Here is a 16,002-nt window from a genome sequence, read left to right on the forward strand (position 1 = left end):
TAACTATTTGTCTGTAGCTGTACTTTCACAAATGGAACATGATATGAGTTCAGTGTTACTTGCTGCAACATTGACTGTGATAGCAAAAGACAGAAAACAACCTAAATATCCTTCAAGTAGGGGACTAAATGATTCTACCTCAGTAAAATGAACTTCTGTGAAGCCAGGAACCAAAAATGAGGAGTCTCTTTACTTACTAATGAGTATTTTTCAAGGCATATTAATTCCAAAAGCAAGATGCAGAATGTTTTATATGCACGTACTGTGTGTATCTGCACACAAACGTGCATGGATGTGTGCATACAAACATATAAGTAATTATATATGCAGATAATATTTTTCTAAAGATACTTAAATTGCTTTCTGAGAAGGTAACTGAGTAGTTGCAGGTGAGAGACATGGAAGGAAGAATTTTGGTATGCTTTTTTAATACTTTAAAATTTTTAATTATGTAAATGTATTACTGAGTTAAAAATAAATTTTAAACTGGAAGAGATTGAGGTAATCTTACAGTAATGGCACAAAAATCTAACAATCATGTATGTATTCAGCCATTAGTAACTGACACTGATATTTGAGATGTGTTCAGTTCACATGGTGCAAGGATTTTTTTTGTAATTTTTCATTTTACCTGTTATTCTTAGTTTTTAATTGCAAAGCATATATATAAATGGTTTTCCCTAAGTAGGGAAATACTGGTGATTTTCAATTTTTTTTTATTCTCCTCTATTTCCCTAATTTTCTGTAATGAATACAAATTCTTGGCTTCTGTGCATCACACAGGTCCGGGGAATATCATCCAATGCAATAACCCTGATATTAACATGTATTATATTTATAATCAGAAAATAAAAATTGTTTTAAAATCTTTTTACAGATCACTTTGTTGTTTTTTAAATGTAACTAAACTGTAATTAAGTTCTGCATTTCTAATTTTTGTTTTGGACTGTAATAAGTACTAACAAATCAGGAAGCCAGTTTTATGAGTTAATACAACACAGCGAATTAATCATTTTGTCAAACTGGTATTACTGTTTTAACTTTTCCCCAAACTATTTCCATACTTGATTTTTTTCTCCCTGGCCTTGGTGTGCCCTGACAGCCTTTATAATTTACCATTAACACCTAGTAGGCTAACAAAAGATGCATAGTACACAGCAGTTGATACCTTTCCTAGTTAACTCCTACTAATTAGAAATCCTCAAATACTTAAAAAGTACCAGTACAAACAAATCAATTCTAACAATTCTAAATTAAGTATTGGTTGATAACATGCAAAAGACTTTGTTCCCAATTTTTTTCTTAAGCGAGAAGTTTGAGTCTTTCTCAGTAGTGTGTTTGGGTTTTGTTTAATTAATTTATGTGGCTCTTCATTACTTCTAGGTAAATCTTACAAACCATTGTGGTTTTATGGGAGGACTACAAAAAAACAAAAGCACTGGATTGACCACTCCATATTTTGCTACCTCTACAGTAGAAGTAATATTTCACGTGTCAACAAGAATGCCTTCTGATTCTGATGATTCTTTGACCAAAAAAGTAAGTGCTGAGAAGTGCTTTCAAATTAAAATGCTCATAATTGAGACAGTTAATACAGAAAATACATAAGTAAGAAATCGAAGTGATCAAGCACTGTTTCTGGTTATAGTATACCACTCCACCCAGTGCTGTCTTGAAAATAGGGTGGTTGTACAGCAAACTATGTTTTCTTTAAAAAACAATGATATGGTTAAAGGTTGCAGTCTTTTTTTAAAATAAACGTTGTTGTGTATATTTAGGGTTTACAACATGAAATGTTGTGGGATACATATAGATAATAAAATGGTTACTATATTGAAGCAAATTAACGTATCTATCATCTCACCTAGTTTTTTTATGTGTGTATGACAAGAGCAGCTAAAACCTACTTATTTAACAAAACCCCAAATACCATACAATTTTTATTGTGTGTTAAATCTCTAGACTTGTTCATCCTACATATCTGCTACTTTGTATCCTTTGAGCTCCGTGTCCCCGTTTCATACCCCACTCCACCCCTGGTAACCACTGTGTTATTCTCTATCTCTGTATATTTTCTCCTTTATTTTTTTTTTTCAGATTCCACATATAAGTGATACCATGCAATATTTTTTCTTTCTGTGTCTGGCTTATTTCACTTAGGACACATAATGTCCTCCAAGTCCATTCATGTGTAGCAAGTGGCAGAATCTCCTTTTTTAAGGTTGAATAATATTACATTGTATGCATATATACCACATTTTATCAATTTGTACATTGATGGACAGTTTTGCATATCTTGATTATTGTGAATAATACTACAGTGAACATAGGAATGCAGATATCCTGAGGAGGTGGTGATTTCATCTCCTTTGAGTATATGCCCAGAAAAAGGTTTGCTAAGTCATATGGTAGTTCTATGTTTAATTTCTTTAAGAACCTCCGTACTTTTTTTTTTTTTCATAATTGCTGTACAGTCTACATTTCTACTGACAGTGTACTAGTGTTCCCCTTTCTCCACATCCTTACTGATGTTTGTTATCTCTTACCTTTTTGGCAATAGCATTCTAATGAGTATAAAGTGATATCTCATAGTGGTTTTAATTTGCATTTCTGTGATGATTAATGTGATTGTTGAGCCTTTTCATATACCAGTTCACCATTTTTATGTTTTTGAATAAATGTCTGTTTAGGTCCTTAGCCCAGTTTTTAATCTGGTTATTTGTTTTTCTGCTATTGACTTATAAGACCCTTATAAATTTTAGATATTAATCCCTTAATAGATAAGCAGTTTGCAAATATGTTTTCCCTCTGTAGGGTGCCTTTTCATTTTGTTGACTGTTACCTTTGTTCTGCAGAAGCTTTTTAGTTTTATGTAGTACCATTTATTTATTTTTGTATTTGTAGCCTGAGCTTTTGGTGTGATGTCCAAAAAAATCATTGCCAAGGCCAGTATCAAGGAGCTTTTCTTCTATGTCCTCTTCTAGGTTTCATGTCTTATATTTTGGTCTTTTCCCCATTTTAAGTTGATTTTTGTGTATAGTGTAAGATAAGGATTCAGTTTTATTCTTTTCCATGTGGAAATGCCATTTTCCCAAGACCATGTTGAAGAGACTATCCTTTCCCTGTTGATCTTCTTGTGACAAATTAGTTTACTGTATATGTTTGGATTTATTTCTGGGATCTCAGTTTTGTTCCACTGGTATATGCTTCTGTTTTTACGCCAGTACCACACCATTCTGATGACTGTAGCTTTGTAATATATAATATAATATAATATAATATAATATAATATTTTATTTATTTTTGAGACAGGGTCTCACTCTTTCACCCAGGCTGAAATGCAGTAGTGCAATCACAGTTCACTGTAGCCTCGACTTCTGGGCTCAAGTGATTCTCCCTTAGCTTCCTGAGTAGCTGTAACTATAGGCACTCGCCACCACGCTGGCTAATTTATTTATTTTTGGAAGAGATGGGGTTTTGCCATGTTTCCCAGGCTGGTCTCAAACTGTTGGGCTCAAGCAGTCCCTCTTCAGCCTCCAAAAATGCTGGGATTATAGGTGTAAGCCACTATGCCCAGCCTGTAATATAATTTTAAATCAGGAAATATGATGCCCCTTTGTGTTTTTTTCTCAGTTTAGCTTTGGCCATTTGAAGTTTTTTTCTGGTTCCGTACGAATTTTAGAATTGATTTTTCTATTTCTGTGAAAAATGCCATTGGAGTTTTTATGGGGATTCCATTAAATTTATATATTTCTTTGGGTAGTATGAACATTTTAACAATATTATTTCAATCCAAGATATCTTTCCATTTCATTGTGTTTTAAATTTATATCATCAATGTTTTATAATTTTCAGAGTACAAATCTTTCACCTCCTTGGTTAATTTATTTCTAAATATTTTTATGGTATCATAAATAGGACTGTTTTCTTGATTTTTCAGCTAAGTCATAATTTGTATATAGAAATGCTAGCAATTTTTGTTTGTTGATTTTGTATCCTGCACCATTACTGAATTCATATGTTAGTTGTAACACTGTTTTTGTGGAATCTCTAGGGCTTTCTACATAGCATATCATGTCATCTGCAAATAAAGATAATTTCACTTTTTCTGTTCTGATTTGGATGCCTTATATTTCTTTTTCTTCTCTGGTTGTTCTTGCTAGTACTTCCAGTACTATCTTGAATAGATGCAGCAAAAGTGGGCATCCTTGCCCTGTATCAGATGTTAACAGAAAAGCTTTCAGTTTTTCCTCATTGGTTATAATGTTAGTGGTGGGTTTTTCATAAGTTACCTTTATTGTGTTGAAGAACTTTCCTTCTATACCTAAACTGTCAAGAGTTTTACTCAATAAATGATGTTGGACTTAGTTGAATGCTTTTTCTACATCAATTGAGATGATCACATAGTTTTTAACTGTTATTCTGTTAATGTGATGTATCACATCGATTGATTTGTGTGTGTTAAATCAGCCTTGCATGCCAGGGATAAGTCCCACTTCATCTGGATGTATGATATTTTTGATATGTTGTTGGATTGGTTCAGTTTGCTAATATTTTATTGAGGATTTTTGCATCAGTGTTCGTCAGAGAAATTGACCTGTAGTTTTCTTTCCTTCTGGTGTCTTTGTCTGGCTTAGGGATCGAGGGGATGCTGGCTTTATAAAATGTTTGGAAGTATTCCCCCTCACTCTATTTTTTGGAAGAGTTTAAATATTGGTAATAATTATTTGAATGTTTGGTAGAATTCAGCTGTGCAGCTATCTAGTTCTGGGCTTTTTGTTGAAGCTTTCTAATTAATTCTTCAATCTCTTTGTTTTATTGGTCTGTTCAGACTTTCCATTTCTTCCTGATTCAATTTTGGTAGGCTGTTTTATTCTAGAAACTTATCCATTTCCTCTAGGTTATCCAATTTGTTGGCATACAGTTGTTCATAATAGTCCTTTATAATCCTTCTTATTTCTGAAGTGTCTGTTGTAATGTCTTCACTTTCATTTCTGATTGGTTACAGTCTTAACAAAGGATTTACCTTCAAGAAAATAGAGATATATTAGTCTGTTTTCACACTGCTATAAAGATACTGCCTGAGACTGGGTGATTTATAAACAAAAGAGGTGTAATTGACTCACAGTTCCACAAGGCTGGAGCAGCCTCAGGAAACTTACAATCCTGGCAAAAGGCAAAGGGGAAGCAAGGCACATCTTACATGGCTGCAGGCGAGAGAGCGAACAAAGGGGAAGTGCCACACTTTAAAACCATCAGCTCTCATGAGAACTCATTCTCTAGCACAAGAACAGCACAGGTGAAACCTTCCCCATAATCCAGTCACCTCCCACCAGGTTCCTCCCTTGACACATGTGGATTACAATTTGAGATGAGATTTAGCTGGGGACACAGAGCCAAACCGTATCAAGGGATATAATAAATTGAAAGATTTCTGTGTTTGTTTACATTGGTAAAATTATATTTCAAGGCCCTTAGTACATGGACTCAGATACAATGTTTATATTGACTGAGGGAGAGGAAAAAATAAAATAGAAATTATTCCAGGCCAGGTGTGGTGGCTTATGCCTGTAATCCCAGAACTTTGGGAGGCCAGGGTGGAAGGATTGCTTCAGCCCAAGAGTTTGAGACCAGCCTGAGTAACATGGCAAGACCCCCTGCCAAAAATTTAAAAATTAGCCAGGCATGGTAACATGTGCCTATAGTCCCAATTACTCAGGAGGCTACTGTGAGAGGATTGCTTGAGCCTGGGATGTCCAGGCTACAGTGAGCCGTGGTCACACCACTACACTCCAACCTGGGTGACAAAGTGAGACCCTGTCTCAGAAAAACACATACATACATACAAAGCACTTAAAATATAACATGCTGTATCCCATACATTTGAGCTAAAACTAATGTAACAAATAAGTGTTACTTAATTGAAATAAATCTTGCTACCTTAGAATCTGTAAGGGATATCATAGAATGATACTGACGGTCCACAACTGTTAAAATTTACACCACCATTTTGCTGTAGCTCACACAGCCGTGGAAAAGTCATTGTAGCTACAGAGATACCTCAGAGTACAGTTTTATGTATTCAATTCATAGTTGGTTTTGTGAGAAACATTTTTAAAAGTAAAACTTTATCCAGCATTTCTCCTTTACCTCTTCCTTCTCCTCCTCTTTCTTCTCAGTTTGTTTGTTTTTGCCCCAGAGTTCTACTGAAAATCCTGTCCTCAGTGTATCCAAAACTATTACTAAATGTAACCAACTGAACATGATCAGCCATTTCACTTGATACTCTGTTGCCTGATATCAAAGCTCTTCGCACTTAGCTAATAAGCTTTGAAACAGGGTTATTAACATACTGTTTTTAAAAGGAAGTTTAGGACTCTTTACAAATCTTTTATAAGATTTGATTGACTACTGCATTGGTCTGTTTTCACATTGCTATAAAGAATACTGAGACTGGGTGATTTATAAAGAAAAGAAGTTTAATTGACTCAACAGTTCCATATGGCTGGGGAGGGCTCAGGAGACTTACAATCATGGTAGAAGGGGAATCAGGCACATCTTATGTGGCGGCAGGCAACAGAGAGTGTGAGCATGTGAAGGAGTAACTGTCAAACCCTTATAAAACCATCAGCTTTCATGAGAATTCACTACCACTAGAACAACATAGGGAAAACTGCCACCATGATCCAATCACCTCCCACCAGGTTCCTCCCCCAGTACCCAGTGATTACAATTCAAGATGAGATTTGGTTGGGGACACAAAGGCAAACTATATCAACTACCTTTTAATGCCTTTTGTTTACATTTTATAATATTGTTAGAAATTGCCTAATAAATTGATAATAGCTAGGAAAACTAATATCTGGGTACTAATTAGATTGCAATGAGTGGTGGGGTAGAGGTAATTAATAAGTCTAGGAAAGCATATTCAGTGAAAAGTTTGCTACAGAATTTTTTGGCATATGCTTTTTAGAAGTACAAGATAAGACATCAATACTGATAATAGTATATGATGTTAAATAGGATTGGAATAAAGATTTGTTAAAACTTCACATAAACCATTTGTTCGAGGAATTTATCTTAAATCTCTATGAAAATAAATTATACCCAAAGTAGACACAATTATAAGTATAGTGTAAAAAGATAAATAAGCCAGGCACAGTGGCTCACACTTGTAATCCCAGCACTTTGGGAGGCTAAGGTGGGAGGATTGCTCAAGCCCAGGAGTTGGAGATCAGTCTGGGTAACATAGTGGCACCCTGTACTTACAAAAAAAAATTAGCCAGGCATGGTAGTGCATGCCTGTAGTCCCAGCTATTTGGAGGCTGAGGTGGGAAGATTGCTTGAGGCCAGGAGCTTGAGGCTGCAGTGAGCCAAGATTGTACCACTCACTGCACTCCAGCCTCAGTGACAGAGTGAAACACTGTCTCAAAAATAAATAAATTTAATCAGGGCTCCATGGACATAATTTTTAAACCCCAGTGCAGAGTCTAAAATTAATAATATATTACTATTCTACTGTCCTACAATAGTGACTGTTTTAAGTATATTTCTCATGTGTTTGTTTTTTAAACATTATTAATTTTTTAATTGGTAAATTGAAATTGTATATATTTATGATATACAACACATTTTGATATATGTAAACATTGTAGAATAGCTAAATCAAGCTAATCAATAATTCCAAGAACCTATTGATGACATTGTGAGGACTTACTGTACTCCATCTTTCTGTGAGTTCAACTTTTTTAGATTCCACTGAAAAGTGAGATCATGGATTGTCTTTTTGTGCCTGGCTTAACTTACCTAACATAATGTCTTTCAAGTTAATCCATGTTTTTATAAATGACAGGATTTCCTTCATTTGTAGGATTGAATAGTGTTCCATTTTGTATATATACCACATTTTCTTTATCCATTCATCAATTGATGGACTCTTAGATTGATTCCATATCCTGGTTATTGTGAATAAGGCTGCACTGAATGTGAGCGTGCAGATAATGTCTTTGACATACTGATTTCATTTTCTCTGGATATATACCCAGTAGTGGGATTGCTGGATTATAATGATAGTTCTAATTTTTAATTTTTTGAAGAACCCCCATACTGTTTTCCATAATGCCTGTACTAATTTAAATTCCCACCACCTATGTAACAAAGTCCCCTTTTTTCCACATCCTTGCCATTACATTTTGTCTTTTTGATAATAGTCATTCTAATAGGATATCTCATCATGGTTTTATTTGTAAAAATTAATAGTATCTTAGATTGCAAACCTAAAAGTGGAACAAAGTAGATTATTTTCTATTAAAATGACTTTTTTATTAAAGAAAACTGTCAGGATATTTTTACTTCACTGTATTAAACTTGGTAATTATATGGCACTTGATACTTTATTCCTGTGACCTTTGTAGAAATGTCAAATAAGATGCCTGTTTCCCTCAAAATAGTCACAAGGGTCCTTAATTATTTTAAAAGAAGAATCTGAAATGGATGTTTAATAATCCTTTGTCATAGCAAATAAGACAAATTTTAGGCATGATAGCACCATTTAAGAGTTGTTGGCCAGGAGCAATGGCTCACGCCTGTAATCCTAGCACTTTGGGAGGCCGAGGTGGGCAGAACATGAGGTCAAGAGATTGATGGATCATGAGGTCAAGAAATTGAGAGCATCCTGGCCAACATGGTGAAACCCTGTCTTTACTAAAAATACAAAAACTAGCTGGGCGTGGTGGCACACGCCTGTAGTCCCAGCTACTCGGGAGGCTGAGGCAGGAGAATCACTTGAACCCAGGAGGTGGAGGTTGCAGTAAGCTGAGATCGCGCCACTGCACTCCAGCCTGGTGACAGAGTGAGACTCCGTCTCAAAAAAGTAAAAGAGTTGTTAAATGATTGAGTTTTATTTTTTTTTATTATACTTTAAGTTCTAGGGTACATGTGCACAACATGCAGCTTTGTTACATATGTATACATGTGCCATGTTAGTGTGCTGCACCCATTAACTCATCATTTACATTAGGTATATCTCCTAGTGCCATCCCTCCCCCTTCCCCCGACCCCACCACAGGCCCCAGTGTGTAATGTTCCCCACCCTGAATTTGAATGTTGGTCTGCCTTGCTAGGTTGTGGAAGTTCTCCTGGATAATATCCTGCAGTGTTTTCCAACTTGATTCCGTTCTCCCCGTCACTTTCAGATACACCAATCAGACGTAGATTTGGTCTTTTCACATAGTCCCATATTTCTTGTTCATTTCTTTTTACTCTTTTTTCTCTAAACTTCTCTTCTTGCTTCATTTCATTCATTTGATCTTCAATCACTGATACCCTTCCTTCCAGTTGATCGAATCAGTTACTGAAGCTTGCGCATTCGTCACGTAGTTCTCGTGCCATGGTTTTCAGCTCCATCAGGTCATTTAAGGACTTCTCTACACTCGTTATTCTAGTTCGCTATTGTCTAATCTTTTTTCAAGGTTTTTAGCTTCTTTGTGATGGGTTCGAACTTTTTCCTTTAGCTCGGAGAAGTTTGATCATCTGAAGACTTCTCTCAACTTGTGAGTCATTCTCCGTCCAGCTTTGTTCCGTTGCTGGCGAGGAGCTGCGTTCCTTTGGAGGGGGAGAGGCACTCTGATTTTTAGAATTTTCAGCTTTTCTGCTCTGTTTTTTCCCCATCTTTGTGGTTTTGTCTACCTTTGGTCTTTGATGATGGTGATGTACAGATGGGGTGAGTTTGAAGTTCTGTCAGTTTTTGCTTGATGCATTTTGATGCTTTGTTGTTAGGCACCTACATGTACAGATCGCTATGTCATCTTGTAGTATTGAGTCCTTTATTATATGAGGCTTCTCTTTATCCCTGATAACTTTCTTGCTCTGAAGTCTGTTCTGTCTGAAATTAATATAGTTACTCCTGCTTTCTTTTGATTAGTGTTAGTATGGTATATCTTTTTACTTTTAGTCTATATTTGTCTTTATAGTGGCTTTCTTGTAGACAGTATATATGTTTTTAGCTCCACTCTGACAATCTCTTTTAATTGGTTTATTTATAACACTTATTTTTAAAGCGATTATTAATATAGTTGAATTAATATCTGCTGTATTCTTTACTGTTTTCCATTTCTGTCTGCTGTATTCTGTTTTCTGTTTTTGCCCTTGTTCTTTGTTCCTGTTTTTGTCTTTTATACTTTTTCTGCCTTTTCTGGTTTTAATTGAGCATTTTATATGATTCCCTTCTCTCTCCTTTCTTAACATATCAATTATGCTTCTTTTTTTTAACTTTTTAACTTTTTAGTGATTGCTATAGAGTTTACACTATACATTTGTAGTTAATCCAAGTTACAAGTCCACTTTCAAATTACACTATACCAGCTGGGTGCAGTGGCTAACACCCATAATCCCAGCACTTTGGGAGGCAGAGGCTGGCAGATCTGTTGAGCCCAGGAGTTCAAGACCAGCCTGGGCAATATGGTGAAACCTTGTTTCTACAAGAAACACAAAAGTTAGCTAGGCATGATGGTGCATCCCCATGGTCCCAGTGACTTGGGGAGGTTGAGGCTGCAGTGGGCTATGATTGCGCCACTGCACTCCAGCCTGGGTGACAAAGTGAGACCTGTCTCAAAAAAAAATTATACTGTACTGCTTATATATTACTGCTTGCAATAACAAAGTATTCCTAATCCCTCCTTTCCATCCTTTGTATCATTGCTGTCATTCATTTCATTTATTTTAGGTATATATAAGCCTATATATATATGAATATGAGCATATATATTCAAATACATTGCTGCCATTATTAAACTATATTCTGTTAAACCAATTATGACTAAGAAAAATAAAAGTTTAATTTACCCTCACTTATTCATTCTGCATACTCTTCCTTTTATCATGTAGATCCAAGTTTATGACATATATGTTTTTCTTCTCTCTGAAGAACTTGTTTTAACATTTCTTGAAAGGTAGGTCTACAGGCTGCAAATTCCCTCAATTTTTGTTTGCCTGAGGAAGTCTTATTTCTTTTTCACTTTTGAAGGATAATCTCACAGGGTACAGAATTCTAGGTGTGTGGTATTTTTTTTTCCTCTCTCAATACTTTAAATATTTCACTCTACTCTCTTCTTGCTTATGTAATTTCTGAGACATCAGAAGTAATTTTTTTATCTTTGCTACTCTGTAGGTAAGATTTTTTTTCCTCTGGCTTCTTTGAAGAATTTTTCTTTCCCCTTGATTTTCCAAGTTTAAATACGATGCACCTAGGTATAGTTTTTTGACATTTACCCTGCTTGGTGTTCACTGAGCTTCCTGGATCTGGGTTTATGACTGACATTAAGTTGGAGAAATTCTCAGTTATTATTGCTTCAAATATTGCTTCTGTTCCTTTTTCTCTTTCTTCTTCTTTTGGTGTTCCCATTACATGTATTTACATCTTTCATGGTAGTCCCACAGTTTTTGCATATTCTGTTTGAACATAAGTCTTTTTTCTCTTTGCTTTTCTGTTTTGGAGGTTTCTATTGAGATATCCTGAAGCTCAGAGATTCTTTCCTCGGCTGTGTCTTGTCTGTGAATGAGCCTATCAAAGAGATTTTAAAATTTCTGTTCCAGTGTTTTTTTAACTCTAGCATTTTTTCTTATTTTTTCCTAGAATTTCCATCTGTCTACATACATTGTCCATCTGTTCTTACATGTTGTCTACTTTTTCCATTAGAGCCCCATAGCATATTAACCATAGTTGTTTTAAATTCCTGGTCTGATAATTCTAGCATCTCTGCCACATCTGACTCTGGTGCTTATTCTGTTCTGGTGCTTATTCTGTTCTGATGCTTGTTCAGTCTCTTTAGACTATGTTTTTTGTCTTGTAATTTTTTGTTGAAATCTGAACATATGCTCGGTAAAAGGAACTCTGGTAAACAGGCCTTTAGTGATACGGTGGTAAGGTGTGGGGGAAGGGGAGGCACTCCATTGTCCCATCATTAGGTTTCAGTATTTTGCTGAGCCTGTCGCCCTGGATTGTGAACTTCACTAGTGTTTTTCAGTCCCTTCCCTTAGGTGGGACAGTATGACCTTCCAAGGAGCCAGAGTTGGCTATTTTTCTTCTCCCAGGTAGGTTAGGCGTTGGTAAAATAGTTTCTACTGAGGGCAGGCCTTTTAAAGAAGAACAGAATGTTTTGGTGTGTTTCAAATAATTGTTTTCCTCTCCCCCTCCATAAAGCAAGAAGATATTTTTCTCTATTATTCACTGTGAGGACCTGGTAGAGCTCTTGGAAATAAAACTCACAAAAGTAGGGGAGTTCCCCATAAGACTGGTTTCTCCTGGAGTTTTTAACTCTTAGACTTGTCCACACTGAGCTGCCAGCAGTTCAATTCAGGTTTTCCTACACTGGCACTAGATCTCATCAGTCAGCTGTAATTATCTGTCTCTCTCCAGTGGGACACCAGGAATGGGGAGGGGAGCATTTTTCCTGTGACTTCATGTCTCTGATGATGCTAAAAAGAATTGTTGATTTTCAGTTTGTTCGGCATTTTACTTGTTGTTAGATCAAAGTGGTGACTTCAAACCTTTATATGCTGCACCAGAAACTGGAAGACCCAGAACTTGTTTTTTGTTTTTTTGTTTTTGTTCCAAAACTTTTTAAAATTTTCAAACAGCAACTTTGTACCCATTAAACAGTAATTCCCCATTCCTCCTTCTACTACCCCTGGTAACCTTTAATCCACTTCCTCTGTGAATTTGCCAGTTATAGGAACCTCGAATAAGTGGAATCATAAAATATGTGTCCTTTTGTGCCTATTTTACTTAGCATGTTTTCAAGATCCATTCATGTTGTAGCATACCTCAGAACTTCATTCCTTTTTTTTTTTTTTTTTGTGACGGAGTCTCGCTTTGTCGCCTAGGCTGGAGTGCAGTGGCGCAATCTCAGCTCACTGCAAGCTCTGCCTCCCGGGTTCACGCCATTCTCCTGCCTCAGCCTCTCTGAGTAGCTGGGACTACAGGCGCCCGCCACCACGCCCAGCTAATTTTTTGTATTTTTAGTAGAGATGGGGTTTCACTGTGGTCTCGATCTCCCGACCTCGTGATCCGCCCGCCTCGGCCTCCCAAAGTGCTGGAATTACAAGCGTGAGCCACCGCGCCCGGCCACTTCATTCCTTTTTAAAGCTGAATAATAATCCGTTGCAAGTATATACCTCATTTTGTTTACCCATTCATCTGTGGCTGGAAATTGGGTTGTTTCCACCTTTTGGTTCTTGTAAACAATGTTGCAGTGAACATTGGCATACAAATATCTATTTGAATCCCTGTTTTCAATTTAGCTATATAACTAGGAGTGGAATCGCTGGGATCATATGGTAATTGTATATTTAGCTTTCTGAGAAGTTGTCAGGATGTTTTCTACAGCAACCGCATCATTTTATATTTCCACCAGCAATGCCTAAGAGTTGCAATTTTTCCACATCTTTGCCAACACTTGTTATTTTCTGTTTTAAAAAAATAATTATAGCCATAGTAGTAGGTGTGGAATGATATTTCGTTGTGGTTTTGACTTGTATTTCCCTTCTAATGATATTGAGCATCTTTTCATGTGCTTATTGCCCATTTGTGTATACTCTTTGGAGAGATGTCTTATTTTCTCTAGTAGTAATTTAAATCAATTTAAGTAAAATTCACTTTGTTAGTGTCAAACTAAATTAAAGCAATGTTTCAGCTCTATATGTATGAACAATGTGGTCATATACGTCCTGACACTGCGATTCTCCAAGAAACAATAGCAGCTTTTAAGTCCAACAGAAAGGGAATTTTTATTTGATCTCATAATTCAGTGTAATTAGCCTAAACTTTCTTTTCATAGAAATTTTTTAAAACCTTATAAACATTGATTTCTCTATATACTGATGTTTCCCATTTCCCTATACTTAATGACTGTTGCCTTAATCTGTTCCTCAGAGTTCTAGTATATAAGATTTTTCTAAGTAGCAGGCTTATATTCTAGTTTCATTTTAGTATCACTTTATTTTTGATAGGTTAAATGTTTAAACTTTATCATAGAAGCCAGTTGTCTTATACCAGTTGTCCTTGATAAAAAATCACTTTCTGTATTGGTATTTTTTCTCCTGAATTTAATAAATTCCACATTAGTGGTAATAAGTTGAGGCTAGAACATGTGTCCTATTATAAATGAACAATTGGATATCATTAGGTTGTCCCCCCTGTCCTTTGTACATATATCTTTAGGTGTGTTAATCCATTCAGTAGACACATTAATGAGCACTGGTTGATGTGTAATATTGGAGGAAGTAGGGCTTGTTGACCTCAGCAAGGAGTTTAATACCTCTAATTAAATTAGCTAGTCGACAGTCAGTATAAAGAAATAGCCATGCCTCTGGCAAGCTAGAATTATTTATGACTCTGGTCCTTTGCTTTAAACTTGGTAGGGTAAAATCATTTATATCCATTTTATAGAAACTAATTTTAGTTCTGACTTTTTATTTAAAATATATGATTTGTAAATTATTTTCAAACATTTTATTTTCTCAGAATGAGAAGTAAATATCCTTGAACCTATTTAAATGTAGCATTTATATTTCTTGTGAAGAGAAGCCTTTTCAAGGCTCAAGACAGTAGCAGCAGAATATTTACAACATAGACTATAGTTCTTGAGCAAATTAGCCAAACATTCAGTTTAGCTAAGTTTCTCTTAGAAATGTTACACCACCATATAAAAATCCTGATATAACCCCAGTCCAAACAATCTGTTCTATAAATTATCTCTTCCTGAGGAAGATTGATGGAAAATGGTTAAAAATAATTTCCACTTAACTGAGTGTATTCACCCCTAAAAATCAAAAGTGCTGCAAGCATTGGTATAAAGTGTTCATAGGAGCCTCTCTCATTTCCTGTCTCCTTGTTCTAGCCACTTGCTGATACTCTGCTTCATAGGTAGCTGAATCATCCTTTTAGAAGTTTGATGAAGATCAAGTTGAGATAATTGTAACATACTTAGTTGAACTCTCTAGTCTATCTTTCATTTCCTGGACCCCCCAAAATAGGGGGAAAGAAGCACTTTATTTAAGTCCATTTCCTCTGAAATACTATTAGTGTAATGGAAAGTGTTTCATTTTCTGTCTTGAAATTTAGTCACAATAGTTGTGCAAATAAATGAACCTTGTGGTGCTGCTTGGTCTGATTTTTTATTTTAAATCTGTTTTTCTTTATTTTACACAGAAATATAAGATATTTTCCAAAGAACTATATGCTAAATATAGTCTGGAAAATGAATTTGTTCAAAAAACAAATTTAAGGAATAATTTTAAAAATTTTTTATTATTTTAGTAAAAGTGAAGTTAGGGTTATAGTTAATAAGTGCTGTGAAATTATGCTCATTGTTTGAGCCCCAAATATAACAACCTTATAGAAGAAACTCTGCCCCTAACTCCAGTTTTTACATATATACTCCTAATGACAAGAATAGAGGATTGAGAAAAAAGAAAATATAAATGGTTCAGTGCAAGTTTATCTCACCACAGTAAATGTTATGTGGGTGAGATAGCAGAGGCCTCTCATTGTATAGGAAATAAAATTCTTTTTTTTTTTTTTTTTTGAGATGGAGTCTCACTATGTCGCCGCACTGGAGTGCAATGGCACAATCTCTGTTCACTGCAACCTCCACCTCTTGGGTTCAAGCGATTCTCCTGACTCAGCCTCCCGGGTAGCTGAGACTATAGGCGTGCACCACCTTTTAGTAGAGGCAAGGTTTCACCATGTTGGCCAGGATGGTCTCGATCTCTTGACCTCATGATCTGCCTGCCTCAGCCTCCCAAAGTGCTGGGATCACAAGCGTGAGCCACTGTGCCCGGCCGGGAATAAAATTCTAATTCCTCACTATGGCACTACTATTTCCTCACTATGGCTGGTGATTTGGCCCCACCAGCCTGCCTACCTCTAGATCTCATCTCCTGTCTTTTTCCTTTTCATTTACCATAATCTGGCCTCACTGACTGTCATTCTAACCTTCCAAC

General features: G+C 35.9%; 1 protein-coding gene across 8 annotated transcripts in view; it reads left to right on the forward strand.

Annotated features, from left to right (window-relative positions):
• The window catches only part of RALGAPA1 (Ral GTPase activating protein catalytic subunit alpha 1), a 278,214-nt gene that overhangs the window by 221,051 nt on the left and 41,161 nt on the right, over positions 1 to 16,002 (forward strand). For all 8 annotated transcript variants that reach the window (XM_063645883.1, XM_055291510.2, XM_063645884.1 and 5 more), the window contains one exon: positions 1,384 to 1,539. In XM_063645883.1, coding sequence (XP_063501953.1) covers positions 1,384 to 1,539 — 156 coding nt within the window. The remainder of the gene's footprint in view (positions 1 to 1,383; positions 1,540 to 16,002) is intronic.

The sequence above is a fragment of the Symphalangus syndactylus genome, chromosome 9 (assembly GCF_028878055.3).
Source record: "Symphalangus syndactylus isolate Jambi chromosome 9, NHGRI_mSymSyn1-v2.1_pri, whole genome shotgun sequence".
Lineage (NCBI taxonomy): Eukaryota > Metazoa > Chordata > Mammalia > Primates > Hylobatidae > Symphalangus > Symphalangus syndactylus.